At 36.1% G+C, this 22823-nt stretch overlaps 1 protein-coding gene across 1 annotated transcript in view; it reads right to left on the bottom strand.

The window, feature by feature from the left end:
- The window catches only part of LSAMP (limbic system associated membrane protein), a 513955-nt gene that overhangs the window by 2425 nt on the left and 488707 nt on the right, over positions 1-22823 (bottom strand). Inside the window, exon 4 of the mRNA XM_058185192.1 lies at positions 12327-12461. Within this exon, the coding sequence (XP_058041175.1) occupies positions 12327-12461 (135 nt within the window). The remainder of the gene's footprint in view (positions 1-12326; positions 12462-22823) is intronic.

The raw sequence follows: 22823 nt of genomic DNA, 5'->3' as shown, positions 1-22823 counted from the left end.
TGCATGCTTATTCATGAGCTATGGCCCTTTCTTACTCCAAACATAAAGGACCAACTTCTAGTGGCTTCTACATAATTAGATCACATAATTTGCCTCTTGCTACTATATGTTTTAAAAGAAGAAAAAACAACAACTAGAATAAACAAATCAAGGATAAAGATATCAAACTCAAAATGTAAAATAAAAGATTCTTACAACTGATGAAGCAAATGATGCCTTCTGTGATTGCTCATATTTGAACTCAGTGCAAATTGTCAATTTAAACCTTCCTCTGCATACATACTATGATCCCATTCCAACTTCAGGCATAGTTCCCACATTAATTTTGAATTTATACTTTAAACATTTCTGAAATTACACCATGGCCTAAACTGGTGACTAATAGGATGGACTTGGGGAGAATTGGCCAGAGTAATTTTAGGCAGTAAGAGAAAATTTCAATTAAATCAAAGGTAGATCATTGGGAAGAAGACATTTCCAACATTTTTTTCACAGGTTATTAGGATCCACATCTTCATCATCCTCATAGAAACTCACTAAGTGCTAGATTTGCAATTTGAGGTGTTATGGTAGTATTGCACATTTTTATTTCTAGCTACTGTTAAATAAAATGTGCAATGACAGCTCAAATAAACAAAGGCCTTTAGTGTGAGCTTAAATGTATGTATTTGAGTCTATTTTTAATGCAGATTTCTCCTTTTCCAGTGTTGCATAAGCTTCAGTTAAATAATAAAGACAACATTTACAACTGGAATATTTTTGGCCTCATTATCATCCGTAAAACCTGAAAATAAGCAACCATACTCTATAGAATTTATTGAAATCAAACTAGTAGCCAGTTGAACAAGGTTTATAAAACCTTGCTTTTGCTTTGTGAAAGCAAAAGAGTGAGTACTCAGATATTAGATAAGACTTTGAAGTCTTGCTGACTTTTATCCTTCTACTTTCAATATATCTTTTGAAATTGAGTAACTGTTGGATTTTAGAGCAACCTAGCCAGGGGTGGGATTCAAAAATTTTAGCAACAGGTTCTCTGCCTGGTTGCCGGGTGAATGTGGCCATGGTGGGCGTGGCCTACTTGGCCTTTGCACCATGGGTGTATGTGTGTTTTCACCCTCTCCAAGCTCCAGAAGCTTTCCTCGAGCTTCCAGAAGGGCAAAAATGGCTTTCCCCAGGCTTTGGAGGTCCTTTGGAGGCTGGAAACAAGCCCATTTCCAGACTTATGAAATTTCCAGGAGCTCCATGTGGGCACTGAACTTACCTGGCATCCAAAATGGTCTGCATGGGGACTCCTGCGAGGGGTGGGGTGGTATCATTGTGAGGGGTGGGTGGGAGGGGAGGGCCCAGCCAATCCTTGCAATTACCAGTTCAGCGAACCAGATGTAAAATTAGCATCAGGTTTGCCTGTGACCAGTCCAAACCGGCTGAATCCTACCCTGATTTTAGCTCTAATCTGAATGCTTATAATGCATAATCTTATGTTACTCCCATTGCCAATACTCTCAACCTTCCTGTACTAAATGAGTTAGTTTGCAGTTGTACGTCTTTGAGTGCAACAAATATTTTCATAATTGTGATGTTCATTACAGTAGCAATAATTCTTGTACTATTTTCTATTTTATACATACATACATATATATATATATATATATATATATATATATATATATATATATATATATATATATATATATATATATATATATATATATATCTCCACCTTTATTTACAATGCACAAAGGTCATGAACATATATTCATTCCTTATTTGTTATATATATTCTTTTCCTTATATATTCTTTATATATTCTTTTAAGGCATGATGTTTGATTAACAAGCTGAGAGCTATCAAGTGAGAAAATGATGAATTGCACTATCCTTCCTTCTTTATTATGATAATATTATGGACCCCTATTATTGTGATCTTAAACAAAATCCTTGCTGCTTTCATCTGTCCCACGGTAAAAGGCTAACTATGTTTCCAAATAGGATGGATTTTTAAAAAACAGTTTTATTGTCCAATTGGAGATATTTAATTCTATAAGGAAAAAAAAACCCAACCTTCAAAACAGCACAAATAAACAGTAATTAGGAGCACAGAAGAAAATTGAACACATGTGCATATACATGTGTGAGCTGTCAGAAGATAGCAATTTCAGAATTTCATATTAAATTACCGAGATACTTTCTGTACCTTGTCTTTCCTCTATAATAAATAGAAGTCATACGTTTGTTAAGAAAAAAAATCAACTAACATAATAAACAATCCAGTAGAAGTTATTGGAAAAGGCTACAATATTTTATACTGCAATTCCATTCAGGTTTACATACAGTAGATGCTTCAGCCTTTAGTTGGTTTTATTCTATTTATTTTTTGTGGGAATATAAATAATTTCTATTTGAAAATCCAATGCAAATGAAATCAAGGTAGAAAGGTAAACATTTTATGACTGTTATGATTAGGAGTTTCTTATGAGATTCAGAATACCAATAATAATAAAATAATAATCCTGAGTATTTTTTTTTCTTTTTTCCTCACCATTTATTTATTAAAACATCTTAAACAACAAAAAGGTGAAAATAAAAAAAGCAAGGAAAAAAAGGATACAAGAACAGTAACCAGAGAGTTTACTGTAATAAAAACTAAATGGCAATATCGTATTAATGTATGAATCGATTGAATTGAACTGAGAACATTATATCGTTGAAAAGAAAAATCTTTACAAAACTCTGAAAAATATTAATATCACCACTATTTTTTTTTTATTCTAAGAAGAAATGAACATATTAATATACAAAAGAAGGAAAAAAGAAAACATTAGAAAATTACCTGCTTTCAAAGTTTAGTGTCTCCTTGTACCTGACTTATAGTTACAATCAACATGTTTATGAGTATTTAATATTGTTTCTGATTACAGTCCTTACACTTTTGTGGGTTTTAATTTTTTAATAAGTATGTTTAAAATAATAGGACTGGTAAAAAATAACTGCAAATTCTCAGGCAGAAAATATCTATTACATGAATAATCACATATATAAATCTTAATGAATCAAAATAACGTTCAAACCGACAATCTGACTGAAAAGTAAATAAGACGAATGTTACTTTACATCATAATATCTACAGTGTCCTTTCCTACTTCACATACTTTTCTTTCTCTTGGGACAAACTCAAGTGACAATGATCATATAAAGCCCGCTCCCCTCCTGTAGGGGAAAAATGTTTGGTTCTTTAAGAGCAGAAGATATAAGGAAGGAGAGAGCAATATTTTCCATCTCCCCAACAGAAGTTAACAGTTTGAATCAAACAGGAAGCAACTAAATCCAACAGATAAGAACTTTTCTTCAGAAAACTTATGTTTCTGTAGAAATAGCTAAAATGTCTATCCAGGATTTTTATTTCAATTTTTAGTATTGTGCTAAGCCCTGTGTTCTTTATTTTTCTGCCCTAGTTAGGGAATTGGCCATAATTTTAGCCTTTCTTCATCCTTAAGGCTATTTTCAAAAGCTGTAAGTTTTTCTTCAGAAGCTCTTGTGATGTATAATAATGCAGCGAAACCTCTCCAGTATTTTACCAGAGATTCTGCCAGAGAGACCACTGTTTGTAATAGAGCAGCCATCCCTTGGGATTTATCTGAAATTTATTTTTTCCACAGCCACTATTTTCATTTTGATATTTAATGTTTAAAGAGGGCTTTACATGTTTATCTTTTTTAATTAAGTTTTTGCTTATTTCCACTGTTTGGTTTGAGCTCTCAAAGGCATGGAGAGAGGTGGCTGAATCCTTTGTTCATCATGTTTATATTCCATACAGTCAGCAAATAGCATTGCAGATATAGTTTCTACATTTGTATTTTGATCTTTTAATTACCCAAAATGAACCCTATCACTCTCACACCAGGATTGAGGGATGTCAATTAAAGGTGCTTTCTGGAAGATAACTGGTGGCAGCAAGAACTACAAGCTGCCACTCCAAAGCAAGAGAGGACTAGAAGGTGCAGAGGCTTCTCGGAAAAGAGCTTTCGAATCACCAAAGGACCACAGAGGATCATCACAATTTGCTACAATCTATTTCCATAATCCTCATGAGTAAGCATTTTACATGTTAATTGCTGGCTCTGGTATTTGAAGTTCACTACATCAAGAAGGCACCAGGTTGGAGCAATCTGGAACAAACAACATCATGATTCCTAGTCAGGGTTAATCTTCTTATATTTAGTTCCTACAAACACATTGGCCTTGCTTGTTTTTCCAAAAGCTATGAATTCTGCTAAGCCAAGTAAGGCTATATTGGCCAGAGCATATCTTGAATTCTTTATAGGAAGTTCTCAACTTAGAACTTGCTTAGTGACTGAAGTTACCAGAAAAAAAAAAGCAAACAAAAATAAAAACAACCTTGCAATCCAGATTCAAAGTTCTGATGGTCACCTCCAGATCATGTGATCACATTTTGGGCACTTGGCAACTGGCACACATTATGGCTGTTTGAAGTATTCCACAGCTACATGACTGTGATTTATGACTTTTTGCCAGAAACTGGCATTTATTTCTAATTTCTGGGGGAAGAAAATCAATTTTAGGCAATGGGTTCACTTAACAACCATGGTGTTTGCTTAATAACCATGGTGTTTTGCATACCCACTGCAAAACTGAAAAATCAGGCATGGTCACCTGATGACCCACTCAACAACCAGCATGATTTACAGCTGTAATTCTAGACTCAATTATTGCTGCAAGTTGAGAACTATCTGTGCCTAGTTTTAAATATCAAACTTTCAGAAAGATTTAAACTGGAACAAATCCAAAGAATGTCATGAGGGTGATCAAGGAACTGTAAATTAAATCTTACAAATCTCATGCTCTTGTCACCTCTCGCTTAGATTATTGCAATGCTCTCTACATGGGGCTCCCCTTGAAGTGCACTCGGAGGCTTCAATTAGTTCAGAATGCAGCTGCGCGGGTGATTGAGGGAGCCACACGTGGCTCCCATGTAACACCGCTCCTGCACAGACTGCACTGGCTACCTGTGGTCTTTCGGGTGTGCTTTAAGATGCTGGTTACTACCTTTAAAGCGCTCCATGGCTTAGGGCCCGGGTACTTACAGGACCGCCTGCTGTTACCTCATGCCTCCCACCGACCCATACGCTCGCACAGAGAGGGACTTCTCAGGGTGCCGTCCGCCAAGCAATGTCGGCTGGCGGCCCCCAGGGGAAGATCCTTCTCTGTGGGGGCTCCTACCCTTTGGAACGAACTCCCCCCTGGCTTGCGTCAATTGCCTGACCTTCGGACCTTCCGCCGCGAGCTGAAAACGCATTTATTTATTCAAGCGGGACTGGCTTAAATTTTTAAATATTACTTTTAACTGGGGTTGTAATTTTTATGAATTTTAAGGGTTTTTAAATTTAATTATTTTAAATTTCGGCCGACTATAGAATATGTTTTTTAATTCTTTGTTTTAATTGTATATTGTTATGTTTTTATAATTGGCTGTACACCGCCCTGAGTCCTTCGGGAGAAGGGCGGTATAAAAATCTAATCAAATAAATAAATAAATAAATAGATAGATATAACGGAAACTTGGAAAAAGATTACACTGATTTGGTTTATGATAGTGTTCTTCAAGTATCCAAAAGGATTCAGACTAAAGGCCTTATATCTTTTGTCATCACAAGCACTGGACACAGGATAATGGCATAAATGCAAATGTCAGTTGAATGTTATGAAAAACTTTCTTACAGTAAAACAATTTGACAATGGAATCAATTACTTAGGATGACAGTGAGATGCCCTTTACCAGCTGCTTTCAAGCACAGGCTAGTGGTGATAGGTTTTTTGCTTGCAGTGCTTTAATTTGTACTTCTGCACTAAATGGAAGGTTGACTTTGGTGACTTAATGCTTTTGAAGTCTCTGTGTGATTTCAGCACAAATTACATATGATGAAGTTAAGAATAAAAAGTAGCTTACAGAGCTACTGATATCATGCTTTTCTAATATATAATGTATAAAATTAAGAGATCTAACTCTAACTGAATCTAAGAAGCAGCTTGTATGAAAATAACTTCCACAGATGCTAGCCTGCCTAATTATCTATGATCACCACCTGCTGTCTCTTCCTCATTCAACAGGGTCCCTGATCCTGTAGATTTTTTACAAGGTGCTTTTGGCTGCTGAAGAAAGTACTGAATGGGAAGGTCATCCTCTAGCAGCCCAATCCCCTGATTCAGGCAAATCTCTGGATGTAACACAAAGTGCTTAACAATTTGCATCTGCTGTAGCCTTATAAAAAGAATAATATATTCTAATCAAACAGATGCATGCATGCATATGCACATTATAGTTGACTATGACTCAGCTGTGTCACTTTTACATCTAGAGTCTGAGTAGTTAGAAAAAGAGCCTTAGGTTGTTGTATTGCCCCATAGCTCATCTAACAACTATAATTAATACGGGGTTTTTTATGCTTTAACCTCCACATTTACTATTTGACCAGTTCTGCATCAGCATCTGAGTTCTTACAACACTATCAAGTGTTTTTACTTCTATAATTGAATGCAATTAACTTCAAGTTCAGAAACAAAACAAAGAACCTTCTGCAACATATATGGTTGAGAGTTTAGAGTAGATGGTTTCCACTGGTGTGAACTTCCATCTCGGTCCCCACGCCAGTTTTTCTTCCTCTCCACCAGTCAAGGAAGCATTGTGCAAACTGCAGTATCGCCCTAATCATTTTGGCTAATCAGGAGTGGATTTGTCCAGTAACAGTTCATTTTTTTGTTCTTATTGTGAAAACAAACATAAGGCGACAAGGCAGAAATGGGATGAGGTGTATATTTCTTAGATACTGATATCTGCACTTTTTCTTGGTTTTCTATAGGTATGCAGATTGGATAAGAAACATTAAGCAACAGTATTCAGAAATTAAAAGGGGACGGGAATTATTCTGAGCTAAATTGAATGTAAATGGTGTCTGTGTAAAAGTATCTTTAGCTGGTGATGGGCTTTTACTAGAAATGAATTTGCTAAACTAGTGAATTTGCTACATTAATTCTCTTTCAAAAATTGTAATTTGATCTTTTTTTTTCAAAATAGTTTTATGCTTTTAAAATAAGGAAATAATTGGGAAAGAAGCTGGAATAATATATTGGACATTAAGCAATTTCACAGATATTTTGCCAGGAATTTAAACTAAGTGTGTAATTTAGACTCGAGTCTTCTGTTCTTTTGTCAAAATATGGGATCATCCTCATGGTGCTCTAACATGACAAGAATATGACCCACTACACGGGTGAAATGTAAAATTTGTTACTACCGGTTCTGTGGCCGTGGTTTGGTGGAGGCAGGGGTAATGTGAGTGGGTGGGTGTGGCCAATTTTTATTTTTTTTTACTTTTAAAAGCATTTTTTCTACAGCCTCTTCGGCTGAAGAGGTTGTAGAAAAAAATGCTTTTAAACGGTTCTGACAATCCCAGCTGAGCTGCATGATCATCAGAGTCTCTTTTTTTTACTTTGAAAAGCATTTTTTTGGCCAAAGAAACATTCTTTTAAAAGTAAAAAAAAAAAAAAGGCTTCTGATGATTGCGTGGCTCAGCTGGGCATGGGGGGAGGAGCAGGGATTTTTGCTACTGGTTCTCCGAACCACCCTCCGCCATCGCTACCAGATTGGGTGATCCGGTCCGAACAGGAGCATTTCACCCCTGACCCACTACCCCCTTTTTCTCCCATGTTCTCAGAGTGTAGCTGAGGCAGGTTAGTTTATTTATTTATTTTGTCACACAGTATATATAAGCATAAGCATGAAATAATTGTACAATATATAAGCATATATATGAGTATAAGTATGTAATGACTATATTAATTGGATATAATGAAAGGAAACAATAGGACAGGAACAGTAGGAACTTTTGTGCTCTTATGCACGCCCCTTATAGACCTCTTAGGAATGGGGTGAGGTCAATGGTAGATAGTTTTTGGTTGAAGCTTTGGGGATTTTGGGAAGAGAACTTATCTTGTTCCATGTTCAAAATAAAGTTTACTTTTTCTCCCCAAATATACGTTCAGGCTACTTCACCAATGAAGTGTTTGCTGACATGATCAGAAATTGGAATCTGCCTAGCTTTTCTTAGTTTAAACTAGAGTTTAAACCACTACAGGGTCCCATTTCTTCTGGTGACTGGGAATGGCCCTCCATGGCAGCTTTAGCTTGGGGCTGGTTTCTACCGAAAAATTATCCTATTTATTTCCTGACCAGACCTTTTCATAGAACTTGTCATGTCTCTCACAGATTTCTTATAAACATAAGTTTAGCAATCATTTGAACAAGCTGTATTAACCTGTATTTAATTGTCTATTTAATTAAATAGTCCAGCAAACAGGTTATAGGTGCAGAGAAGGGGTACAAAGTGAATCAATTCTATTTAGGTTCCTACTTCATGCAACAATTTTCTGAGCAACAATGTTTGTCAACTTTACAGGTGTCTTCTACACCCGACAAGAATCGCCAGAATGTTTAAAGATAAATCGGAAAAATGTTGGAAGTGTCATCAGATACCTGGATCATAGTACCATATGTGGTAGACATGCCTTGAAGCGAAAAGATATTGGACTAAAATACACACGTGGTTGGAGAAAATGATTAAAAAAACATATAGATTTTAAGCCAGAAGTCTTTCTGTTGGGAATTATTCCTGAGATGTATAATAGAGATGTAAAATATTTGATTGTGACTATCATTACAGCAGCCAGGATTGTGTTTGCCAAAAATTGGAAAAATGAGAAATTATCTTTGCAAGACCAAATAATTAGGAAGATGATGGAATGTGCAGAGATGAGTAAATTGACATTCGAAATTAGAGATCAAGAAGATAAGCAATATTATAAAATATAGGATTTATTTTACCACTGGTTAGATGGAAAGATATGTTAGAAAAAATAATATAAGATATATATATATGAAAGAGATGTTTACTTTGAGATTGCACAAGAAAATATGTAAACACCCCTTCAGCACATTGTAATTGTTTGATGAGAGTATTTTTTTGTTTGTTTGTTGAGAAAAAATAAAAACTTAAAAAAAACCAATATTTATCAACTGGGCACATAGACCTAATACTCAGTGGTGAAATCCCCCCCGGTTCTATCTGGTTTGCTGAACCGGTAGTGCCGGTAGTGAGAGGCTTCACCCCCCACCGGGACATCATTATGTCCCGGGTTTTTACCATCTGCGCATGTGAGAAGGTTCTGCACATGCACAGAACAGATGCGCTCTCATTTCCAAACTGGTTGCGAAGGTAAGTGAATTTCACCGCTGCAAATACTCTTTCAAATTGTGAAAAAACTAAAGTTCTACATTTAGGCAAGAACAAAAATGCACAGGTACCGTATATGTGGTACCTTGCTCAATAGTAGTAACTGTGAGAGGGATCTTGGAGTCCTAGAGGACAATCATTTAAATATGAGCCAGCAGTGTGCAGCAGCCAACACAGTTCTAGGCTGCATAAACAGAGGGATAGAATCAAGATCACATGAAGTGTTAATACCACTTTATAATGCCTTGGTAAGGCCACACTTTGAATATTGCATCCAGTTTTGGTTGCCACAATGTAAAAATGGTGTTGAGACTCTAGAAAGAGTGCAGAGGACAGCAACAAAGATGATTAGGGTACTGGTGGCTAAAACATATAAAGAATGGTTGCTAGAACTGAGTATGTCTAATTTGATGAAAAGAAGGACCACGAGTGACATGATAGCAGTGTTCCAATATCCCAGGGGCTGCCACAAAGAAGGAGTCAAGTTATTCTCCAAAGCACCTGAGGGTAGGACAAGAAGCAATGGGTGGAAACTAATAAAGGAGAGAAACAACTTCTCTGTTGGAGCTCCTACACTCTGGAACGAACTTCCCCCTGGCCTACGCCAAGTGCCTGATCTTCGGACCTTTCGCCGTGAGCTAAAAACACACTTATTTATTCAAGCAGGACTGGCTTAATAGTTTTATTAAATTTTAATTGGGGTTTTATTATTATTTTAGAGTTTTTTAAATTTTAAATTTTTATATGTCGGCCATTTTGTAATATGCTTTGTTTTAAATTTTTTGTTTTAATTGTATATACATTGGGTTTTTATCCTTTGGCTGTACACCGCCCTGAGTCCTTCGGGAGAAGGGCGGTATAAAAATCTAATAAATAAATAAATAAATAAATAAACTTAGAACTAAGGAGAATTTTCCTGACAGTTAGAACAATTAATCAGTGGAACAACTTGCCTCCAGAAGTTGTAAATGCTCCAACACTGGAAGTTTTAAACAAAAGATTGGATAACCATTTCTCTGAAATGGTATAGGGTTTCCTGCCTAAGCAGAGGATTGGACTAGAAGACCTCTAAAATTAGTTCCAACTCTGCTATTCTATTCTATTCTATTCTATTCTATTCTATTCTATTCTATTCTATTCTATTCTATTCTATTCTATTCTATTAAATAGCACTAGAACTGTGTTTAGAAACATTCTGACAAGTTAGAGCACTGAGCACCAATGCCAGCAACTTATTATACAGGCAGTTTAATAGGTGCCTAAACTTGCATTGTAAAAACCTTTCTATATTTGCCTAATCCTGTCCCAGCCCTTGATAGATAAAAGTTGAAAAAATCCACCAATAATTCTGTGTGATACTTCATGAGAAGGGAAACAAAAGCAAAGCAATCCACCAATCCTATTAATCTGTTTTCTTAACTTCACTTGTCATTGATATCTATGGATAGCATTCTTCTTCAGCTTTATTGTTTCAGAATAGAGACTGGCAGTGGATGGAATAATTTTTTGTCCACATTTTTTTTTTTTTGCTGCATGAGTTCTATGTTTAACATTTTAACATAACCTTCTGAAAAAAACCATTTTGTATTACTTGGGCAAATCAAATTTATATAGATGTTTTTCTCTCAGATCTGACAAAGTGTAACCAACCATTGCAAGAAAAAGAATGTTTGCTGTTGTGATTGTTTTAATTAGCTAACTAAACTAGCCAATTACCGCATAAAAGTGCATAAGGTCGTAGGTCTCTTTGAGATCTTAAACCCATAGAGTTTATATTTAAATAATTCTCCAAGGCCCAAAATAGTGATTTCTTTTTATGAAAATACAAATATATTATAACTTACAAGAGGCAAAAATGAGACTGAAAGATTCTAAATGCACAGACAATTCACAGACACAAATTTCTAAATTAGGGATTTAAAGTAATTGCTGAACAGATTTATCTAAGCCATGTTCAAACAAAGAAAAAGCTGTCTATTTTGGATAGCTAAAGAGGTTACAGTATGAATTCCATATTTATATTTTCCTAATCTAGTATTGGCGTTGAGTCATGCTGGCCACATGACCACAGAGACGTCTTTGGACAGCGCTGGCTCTTCAGCTTTGAAATGGAGATGAGCACCGCCTCCTAGAATCGGCAACGACTAGCACGTATGTGCGAGGGGAACCTTTACCTTTACCTTTTTAATCTAGTATTTACTAAATAGTTTAAACCTTATTTCTGATAAATATTTATAAGCAGATTCCTTGATAAACATTATATTTTCTCAAGTGTTTTTTTTTAAAAAAAACTCCTATCTTAACTATTGTCAAGGTACATATTTTGGGGTAATTTAACATGTACAGGGATGCTGCCAGTTTGGGCTTTTGTTTAATAACTTTTTTCCTCATTTTGAAAAATTTTGCTTAAGAGTTAGCACAGAATGTCTGACTGTTAGTGCTCTTTATTTTATGGTTTTCTCCTTGGTCTGTGTTTAATTCATATGGTGCAGTGGTGGGTTTCAATTTTTTTTTTACTACTGGTTCTGTGGGTGTGTCTTTGTGGGCATGGCATGGCTTTGTGGGCGTGGCAGGGGAAGGATACTGTAAAATCCCCATTTCCTCCCGATCAGCTGGGACTTGGGAGGCAGAGAACAGATGGGGGTGGGGTCAGTCAGAGGTGGTATCTAGTGGTTCTCCAAACTACTCAAAATTTCCTCTACCGGTTCTCCAGAACTGATTAGAACCTGCTGAAACCCACTTCTGATATGGTGTCCATTGAGTTACAGGAGGGAATTTCACATTGCTTTCTCTTAGATTCGTTTGTGGGTCTTTTTTTCCAGATTTTTTTGCTTCATTGGTCAAAGCCTTTCTTTTTTTTTTGAGATGTTCCATATTTGGTTCACTAATACTGCCAATTGGACTTTGCAGGTGTTGTTTCCTCTGTTATAAGAGTTTTTCATTGATTGTCATCACTATAAAACACAAAGTTCAACTTTCCTTTTTAAAAAAAATCTGATTTGGTGGAAGTAAAAATACTCACAATTCACAGTGACTCGGACTTGCTTCACATCTGCTGTGGAAACCTCATTTGCAGCTTTGCACTCATATTTGCCTGACTGCTCTCGTGTTATTCCCAGGATCTCCAGGAACTCTTCTTCACCTTCAAATTCTCTGCCTGTGAAAAGAGAAAAAAAAGCTGAACTTAATAGTGTTCAGTGCATAAGAAGCACTATAAAAGGATATCAGAATAGAATAGAATTTTATTGGCCAAGTGTGATTGGACACACAAGGAATTTGTCTTGGTGCATATGCTCTCAGTGTACATAAAAGGATAAAAAGGATATCAAAGGATATCAAAGGATATCAGTGAAAGCTAATTCAAAATGCAGAAACAAATTATGCTGTTTTATAATTGTTTATTTCTGTAGCCTTTTTGATGTGTTGAACTTAATTAGTAGGTATCATAATTTAAGAAAAAAAGTTCTCAGATAAAATCACCCAAACTTATTATCAGTTCTAATATCCTATTCTGTGCATTGAGATTTTCTTTCAGAGACAATTGGCCTTTCTACATGCTTAAAAATACCCATCAGATTTTAAATACTAACAAGCAACAAGATGACTCTGTATTACACATAGAGAAACCAAATTATGCAGCATATCCCAATGCCAACTTGGCCTTGACCTCATATCTAATGTAACAATGTTATTATTGCCGGACATAATAATGTCACCAATAGAATTAGTGGAAGATATACTTGCTTAGTGTCCTATATGCTTATGGCTTTAGTGCTCTGCAATGCCCCTAACATTACAGTAGAATTTGTGTTAGTTTCTACCAAGGCTTGCTTGAGATTCTGACCTAATATTTTGGCTAACATTGGCCTTATGGAATGATTTCTGGCCTCCTTAATTCTTGAGGGCAATTCTGCTTCTCCTAGAAGTTAATGATGGATGAAAACTTCAAATGTCATGGCCTCTCTGCCCATTATTTAATTTCATCATATTTTAAAAGAACCAATTTGGAACTAAAACAATACATTTTTGACCTTAAGGGAAAAAATGGAGAATTTTTCTCTCCTTATTATAAAGGTTGCTTGCTCAGAAGAACTTCATTCATGCTAAGTGTCTTACATATAAATTGTCCATCCTGAACATAAAAGCCTTTTTTCTAGCTGGACAAAATGCTCCATCTTCCATAGTGCTAAAATGGGGATGCGAGAGGCAATATCTCCTTAAAAGATAATCTCTCCTCTTCTATAGTGGCAACTGAATTAATTTCCCATATCCTACCTGTCAGGTACAAAAGATCACACATGAAGGTCCAGTTAAACTGATTTATTACTAATCATGCTTATGCACAAGAATCTTCTCAAGTAGTGGTTAACACTCCTCTGGGATTAGATAAGGTCCAATGGAATTTAAGGGAGATTGGATTTAGTTGTTTATGACTACTAAACAACCTACTATTCTAGGCTGATCATTTTTCTAACTATGCCCCCAGATTCTGCAACTTCTCCTACTCTATCCAAGCCTAAATCCTTGACTTATTCATGTCTCTCTTAGTCAACCATATATGAAGTTCTGATAAAGAAAATACAATATTTCTACCTGAAAACTGTTAAACTGAAAAGTCAGGAAGAGCTACTACAGTTTCATATAGTAGTTGATGTAAATGGTTTTGGAATATCTTTTTAATTAATCACCATCATTGTTTGTTTGGAGCATTGGTCTCTGATCAGACATGCATTTATTAATGTTGTTTGTTTTAAAAGTATGTATATTACACACTACTGTATGGGGCATCACTTGAGAAATTTGATAGCTGAATTCTTATAGGAAATAATCTAAACCATTTCTCTCAGAATACTAAGCAGATATGAATTTATCTCTCCATGGGATTTTATCCTTCTCTGAGTATTATGATGAGTTCTTGGTAATTTAATGTGCATTTAAATTACCTAATGAGATCAGGAGTTCAAAAGGAGGGCAAAAATAATCACTGAAGTTTGGAATAAGCTTGTGATACAAATTCAGAGGGATATCTACCTTAATAGGTAACATGAGATAGGTAGAGGACTATCTATTATCTAAAACCACTTTCCTATTGTCAGTGGACAGTCATTATAGTCCCCTCTGGAAATGATACATTTGACATAAGATTGCTTTTATTTAATTATTCTCTTCTAAATAATAAAGAAATACACATAGTAAGTGCTGCAGTTATTTCAGGCCCTATCATATGCCTTGTTTTCACACTTACTTTTGTGAAACAAAATACTCAGGTATTAGAGAAGTATCAAATATGAAACTTAATTGATGTTACGAGAAAACTCATATTGATCAATATAGACTATATGTTTGAAATATTAGTTCATCTTTAGACAATCTTGTCCTTCAATCTCTGGAAGATACAGTATGAGTAACATAGAATAATAGAATAACAGAATAATAGAGTTGGAGGTTTTCTAGTTCAATCCTATTGGACTATTCCAACTAGGAATGGATAAAACAAGAATGTCTTCAAAATTTCTATTTCATATACTTTTACAGCACTGAAAAATGTCATCTTATGGGACACTGTAAGTGTTCTGTCCCCCCTCGCCTCCATCCGAGTGATGGCTTAATTAGCCAGCACTATCAGCTCTGGCAGGAAACTAGCGAGCATCTGCCAAGTGACTCTGTTATCTCCCTTGATGCCGATGAGTCACCCAGGAACAAACAGTACTTCAGCTCTTAGTTAAGCAGTTGATTTGCCTGCTACGAAGAGGTATAGCAGCCCTCACTGGTTTTATATCCTGTGGGGTGTGGCTCCATGACTCAGCACTTCCTAGGCTTGCCCCACCCCTGCTTCTGTTGTTCCTGCCTCTCCTGCCTACGAAACCTAGGGTCCAGCCAGGCCTGATTGCAATCAGCTGGGTCTGGGGGCATGGCCTGGGGGGGGAAGATTCAGGGGATGGAGGCCTCGTTATCTCCTCCACCTGGCCTACCTTTGATTCCTGGAGCTGAGCCAGGGAAGCCAGTGCTCCTGAGGTAAGTCCTGATGGCCCTTCCCCCTCACTTTCCAAGTCACTTTCTGGCAGGGGGCCCAGCTCAGGGGGCGCAGACACAACAGTAAGCGTGCTTTCTCTCTTGCCATTGTGATTTCTGTAACAGCTTCTTCTTGAGGTCTATAACATTGCAATCCTCTTCCAGTAAGTCCTGGATTGTGGAGTTTTGTGAACTGACTAGAATGATTGTTTTAATTGTTGTATTCTCTGTACAACTATTATCTACTTCTATTTCATTTCTCTTCTAAAAGTAGTCTTTGTTAATGATTATTCGTTCAGCAGTTGTTCAAAGTTATGACAGTGCTGAATGAGGAAACTCATGGCTGCTCCTCAAGTTCTGGCCATTACAGCATCCCTGCAGTGATTGCAGTTTAGTTGCTTGGCAACCAGCTCACCATTACAACAGCCACAGAGTCCTGTGGTCATGTGATCACCATTTGTAACCTTCATTGCTGGCTTTCAACAAGTAAAGTTAATGGGTAGCTGGCAGGAGGTCACAAATAACAATCAAATGACGTTGCTCTTAAAAGCCACATGGGACTTGCTTAACCACCTCAACTGGAACTGCCAGAACTGCCACTGTAAGTTAGTGTGGTCACATGACATTGGGCATTATGACCATGTTGCTTAGCGACAGTCCCAATTACCATCATTAACTGAGGTCAACCTGTAGTATGGTTTTAACTTTTCCTAGATACTGCTTTGAGCCATTTGAGCACGAGGCAACCTTATAAATTCAGTTAAAAGTAAAGGTGAAGGTGAAGGGCTGTCTGCGGGTTTTACTCCACTAGTTGTGACTGACTTTAGGAGGCAGGCTCATCTCCATTTCTTAAATCTAAGAGCCAGGTTTGTCTGGAGATGTTCTGCAATCATGAAGCCAGCATGACATCACAGCACGGCACAGCTTGTGCTTGGCAAAGCATGGAATGGTGTTGCCTTCCTGAATGTTTACAAAGATTAAATGTCTATAGCTAGGCAGTTTGAGACCCAAGTGCTATGAGACGGGTGAGCTCCTGTTATTTTTCCTAGCTCCTGCCAACCTAGCAGTTTGAAAGCATGTAAATACAAATTCACAGATATTTGCAATATAATCCCAATGATGTCTGTTACATAATAATTTTCCATTAAATTTAATGCTTCATTCTTAGAGATTTTCAGATTCAATCCCTACATTCTTATAATAAAACCAAAGAAATTTAGCTCAAAACCTGGGCAGCTACTGCAAGTCACTGTTGATAGCACTAGACAAGCCTTAAATAAAAGTATCCTTATCCATAGCCATGAGTTCCAAAGCACAATGCACATTTATTTTAAAAACCACTCTGGTGATAAAAAAAATTATTATTATAATTATCATTACTATCTCAATACAACTGAGCATTTCAGTTTGCATCTCTTTCACAAATGCAATGCTATTTGCCAATCCAGTTCTGAAAACCGAAAATGTGAATCTTGCTAGTCCAATTTAAATGTCTAAGAGTGTTTTAAGGATAGCTTTGAGTAAAATGAAATGAATAGTAAGAAGAGAGTCTATTGGGAGGCATTAAATTGTCAGACTCAAACAATAAAAAATGAACAGGAGACTGGTTAGTTGCTATCCATTTTATTACAATAAATGAAACTAGAGGAAGGTGGCCATTTGGGGTGATTTTAAGAACAATCCTCTGGATTTTAAGTGTTTTATAATTAAATGGGGATTATAACATGTTTATTGACATTTTTAACTGTGATACCTTGAGATAGTTCCCTGTGGGTGGGTTTCAAATGATCTTTGTAGATCAGCTTAATATATTCCAAGTGATTAGGCTTTCTCTGCCACTTTTCTAAGGCAAATACATTTGACCTTTACCAAACTGACCTTTTCTCAGTGACATCATATAAATCTTGGTTATATACCACTTTCTTAGTGTTCTTTACCTTAGGAAATGATATGCCCTTCAGAGAATCCTTGGTTGTTAGTTATCACACCCTCCCTCAGGTGATACTATGCCAGGCTATAGCCATACCACAACCCTCTTCTCATTAATTTCATGAGGCATCAGATTAATTCTAAAAAGCTTTTGACTAATAATCAATTCAGGCAACCTGCCATGCAGTCCTTTACTAAATTACTCCACAGTTACTGCAGTCGCTGGCAGGTTCTTCATCTTCCAACATAATGTAGGAAATTTTATTTTCCTGGTCATCGTAAGATTTCATCTTCCATGGAGTTCTGTGATGATGATGCTGAAGTTTGACATAAGCCAGCACTTTACGAAAACTCAGCATCAAATGTGGGCCAAATATTTTGATCCTGCTATGTTTGATGTTAGTGTATAACTCAATTTTTCTTGGATTCTGGGGGGGGAGGGGAGGATTAAAGATTCCACTGCATAGATACAAGGACAAAAAGTTCAGATTTTGAATTAATTTTCATATTTCATGGCTGTTTTTTTATCTGCACCTAAAATGGATAGCAGTAGAAGCATGCAGGATAAGTAACTTTTTAAACAAGCATGCCACTCAAGTCTAAAAGTCTCTATACTGAATGACATACTTAACTTTAGAGAATGATTTGCTGATTTTGTATGTCTCAGTTGCATGCTTTGTATACGGAACTTTCCACAGATTTACTATCCATTCTGTTAACAAAGGCATATGGTATCTAAAGAAAAACTTCTGGCTTTTCCCAAAAATCGTATGTTGAGAAATATTACTTCTGAATGTGAATTACAATATTTAGTCAAAGAATTTAAGACTTGTCCTATTAAAATTACCATTAACATCTTTGAAAATAAAAATATTTGCTATTGTACAAAGCACGGATCACTTTTTTACATGCACTTTTGGGCACACTGGGAATTACTTCTGCAATATGTGACAATATACTGTAGTTTATTTTATATTGATAAATGCAATTCAAAAATCACTGTCAAAACATAGTCTAAAGTTGTTAATGTACAGTGGCAGGCATTCTTTCCTTTTCAATAATGAATCACCCTATAGATGGTCTACAATATAGGTCTCTCTATAATGTGTGGCAGAACATTTTAATATATTTTTGAAAGCATTTTAATCTTTCTGTTACTAATTATGACATAGTTCAGAAATCAATGACATGAAGAAACTGCTCCAGCAGGACCTATGAAATGAATGTCAGCCTCAGAAGATACACAGCCAAGAATCACAAAACATTGATTAGGCAACACCTCAGTAGCTAAAAAAATCAGATGATGAGGTAAGGCGTTTTAGCCGCTGCATTGGTGAGTAGAGAGGAGAACTGAGCTGAACCTTCTATGAGGCTCCTTGCCAAATAAGGGAATAAATATCATGATTAGAGACAGCTGGCTGCAGAGATGTTTAACAGGCAGCTCTGACCCATGACCCTGATTGGAAGCAACTGTCAGATCCCTGGTGCTTATATAGATTCTGTTTATATAGACCTGGATCTTGGAACTATGGAATGGATTTGGATTATTCTACTCTATGCTTCTGTTAAAGAAAAACCCATTCAAGCAAACGTCTTTCAGAGAGACTCTGTTTAGATTTACATTTTTTGTTTGGTCTTATTCTTTGGTCTTGAATAAACTGATAAATCCCACAGCAATTTTATGAGTAAGTATTTAAGTGGAACCAGAAGCAGGAGGGGGGTAGAATAACTAGCCAGGACCTCTCTATACAAATGATCTACAACACTGTAGATTGTGTTTCTGGAGAAATGTAAATCTGTGTTAATCGTGGTTGCAATTATATATGCTCACATAGGTATAGCCTGAATATGATCTGTGGGTTTTCATAACTATGACTCTCTTTGGGAGTCTGATCTTTCAAGATTATTCATAGTTTTATCATCAAAAGAATCTCCTAAAACTAAATTAAAGAGAGAATTTGTGCCAGAGAAGCAATCAAGGGATATTAAGAGATCTGTAGCAGGTAGACACATCCATTTTATATTCATTTCAGTTCTTTCCTTTTGTGTATAAAATTGTACACTGTTCCTGTTTGTCAGACATCCGCTGACCTTGGCCTCTCTCATATACAAACACAATACCTATTAAAAAGACTAAATGTAAGGGTTTTTTCTCTCTCTCAAGCAAAATATTCTCAAAATATTCTACTCTATCTTTCATTCAAAAATACATCACTGAAAAACAATGATGCTTTCCTTCAACATTCACTAATTTGGATTTTACTTTAATAATGAAAAGCAGGAAGTTTAAAAGCAAACCAACCATAACAATTCCCTTTCACATAGATGTTTTCACAAAATATTCTGCATATAACTGCAAACACATCATACTTGTGTGGATTTTTTAACTTACTTTCTTCCCCACGCTTGTGGACATATATCTTCATCTACCTAACTATCTATATTATAAACTTTCTTGTTGTTGTTTTCCCATATTTGAACTAATATAAAATTAAAAAATATTCATGTTATGTTGATTTTCTTCAAATCCATTTTGTTCGTGTTGAATAAAGATCAGAAATTGCTATACAGCCATACTGGATAGTTTGTATTTAAAATTAGGTGTAAATATTATCAATTAGGTAAAGATATCACCAATCAAAAGATGCTATTTGAGGTTTCCTGTGTAATTTTAGTCTATTTTGGAAAGGGAACTTATACTTGAGAAATTAAAGATATAACAGCATTGTTATATCATTTGATTATCCTTTCTTTAAATTTTAAATTGCTTTTTTAAATAACACTAAAATATAATGTCTTAAATTTGGCTAGACACAAGATAGATCTTACTCATTTACATTAGTCATTTGTTCAAGGTAAAATTTCCTGTAGAAACTCCTAAAAGGTTCATTCTTCCTGGTAGCTTGGCAAATTTGGATTTCACATGTCCAGATTTAAGACATGTTGTTATAATGGTGGTAAAAACCTGGACCATTTGGCAAAAAGAATTGCAGAAGAATGTGTTATTGGATAGAGGCCCACCACACAATGTGCAAAGAATTTGAGGGTCTTGATCTGAACTGGAAAAGAGTTGGTTTATTTCAGGTGCATGTAATCCATTCTTGAAAGGTAGCTACAAATGGGGTACAGAAATCATATATTTTTATAGAAAAGGTGATCTTTTGTGGAAGCATAATGTTTGAGTATTTACATGTCATGTTTATTCTGGTGAGTGTGTACTTCTGCTGAGCACCAAGTTTAATTTAATTAACTCTATTTGTGTTTATAGAACTTCTTTGATGTGTGAATAAGTCTGGGTAACTTATTTGGGGGTTCAAGGAAGTTTGAGTTTTGACTTGAATACTTTAGTTTCGGCTTGGCTATCAATTTTCTAGCGGAAGTGCGATTTCAGTGATTTTCTGCAACAGTGTTTACTTATAACATTTTTTCTAGTCTCAGTCAATTGTGAAATCAATTAATAGTTAAGGGAAGTTGGAGACAGTATAAGGAATAAATATATATTTTGATATAAAACCTTCTACAACAGCATATTAAATGTGTGTGAAAAAAGGGTGGAGATCCAAATCATTAAATTTAGGATACATAATTCCTTATACATTCTGAAGTTCTATATTATGGTGGGATATAAAAATATAATGTTTTAGTTGAGCTGAACTCATTTCTCGGTGACCACCACACATGCATGTAGGCTTCTTGGCAGCAATACAAAAATGTATTGATATCCATAAGATGTAGTTTTAAAAAAATCAATATGGTAGCCACAAAGGTACTATTGAAGCTCTAACAATGACACATTTGATAATAACATACTCCATAACGTATCATCAGAAGAATTGTTAGTAGTTCTTCCCTTTGTACTGTTTTTACTTGTCTGTTAACATGTATTTTTTTTACTGTTCAGTACCTGCAATCAGAGCTATTTTCTTTTTTTACATTAAATCAGAGTAGTTAATGTAAATGTGCATGGGAAAACTCTAAGAGGCATTTGGGGCCATTCAAATAGAAGAAAAATAGTCTTAACGAAGGATGACAGCGGTAAGGACTTTTTAAAAATCCTAAATTACATTAAAATCCTATAACAATACAACATCAGTGTTTTAGGAAAACTTAACAAATCTTTTCAGACTTTTCCTATATATATATATACACATTTATTTCTGACATTAAAAAAATGTTTTCTACTCTACGCTTCTTCCTGTAACCCATGGGATTTAGGGCCTTTTTAACTAGCAGATTATAAAAGCATCAGCTGTCCTGGGAATAAATGTTTTAAATTTGCAGATAAACTCCAAGAGAAAGAAGAAAAGCTTGGATGCTTGTCTCAGAGCTTACTTGTATGCTTTTTCTGCCTCATTTCCTTTCTTCTTAGGCCAGTTTGCCTCATCATGCTGATTCCTGGGAGGCCAGTGAAGTCAGTCTTAGTCAGCACTTAGAGGTAGCCAAGGTGAGTAAGGAATCACTAAGCATCTTGGAATGTCAATATAGTTAGGATCTTGTAACAAAATCTGGAAAGCCTGGCAAAGCCCCTCTCTACTTTAATTTAAATGTAATGCAATTGAGACAAAATTGATTTTTTCCCCCTCATACTTTCAAGTTTCATTAAACTCGGATATTTTTTCTCTTAATTCTTTTCTTCTCCCCTTCAGCTGAGTTAAACCCTATGTGTATGCTTAAATCCTAATCTCACAATGTCAGGACAGTAGATCTAGGACAGGGGTGTCAAACTCAAAACCCAGAGGCTAGATTCGGACCACAGGATGCTTAAATCTGGCCCGCAGGGCCACCCTGGGACAGTGAAGGGCTGGCCCATGGTGCCTCTGCCAGTGAAAAAGGAGCTCAGAGAGCTGTGTGCGGCCCTCCCAAGTTCTGTTTTCGCTGGCAGAGGCTTGCAGGAGGCCATCACAGCTGAAAACAGAGCTTACGAGCCTGTTTTCACTAGCAGAATGCTCGGGCCACCAAGGTGCCCCTGACATAAGTGACGTTGAGCTGGTCTTGCCCACCCAGGCCACCTACCCCAGCCCCCCCAAGGTCAAACACAACCCTGATGCAGCCCTCAATGAAAGCTAGTTTGACATCCCTGATCTAGGATACTTGGGCTGCATAAATAGAGATAAGGACAAGATGGCAGCAAGGAGAGAAAGTTATGAGCAAGCATCCAGGCAGACATGATTGAACAGAAGGAAAAAAAAATCAAGAGGCATCAGAAATTGTAGCTATTTAAAATAAAGCAATGCTTGGAATTTGCTAATAAAAACTCATAATAGAATAACAGAGTTGGAAGGGACCTTGGAGATCTTCTACTCCAACCCTCTGCTCAGGCAGGAAACTCTACTCCAACCCTCTGCTCAGGCAGGAAACTCTATATCATTTCATACAAGTTTTTAAGAAGAGATTGGACAATCATTTAATTGTTCTAATTGTTAGGAAATTTTGCTTTAGTTCTAGGCTGCTTCTTTCCTTGATCAGGAATTTTAACATTTTGAAGCTTTTTTCTGTGATAATTTGAAACATCAAAGCATGGTTAATTTTGTTTTTACCAGTTCCTTAAATACAAAGCCTATTTCACAAAAGGCTAAAG

The sequence above is a fragment of the Ahaetulla prasina genome, chromosome 5 (assembly GCF_028640845.1).
Source record: "Ahaetulla prasina isolate Xishuangbanna chromosome 5, ASM2864084v1, whole genome shotgun sequence".
NCBI classification, from domain to species: domain Eukaryota; kingdom Metazoa; phylum Chordata; class Lepidosauria; order Squamata; family Colubridae; genus Ahaetulla; species Ahaetulla prasina.
Note: the sequence above shows the minus strand (reverse complement) of the source record. Positions and strands in the feature narration are given on the sequence as shown.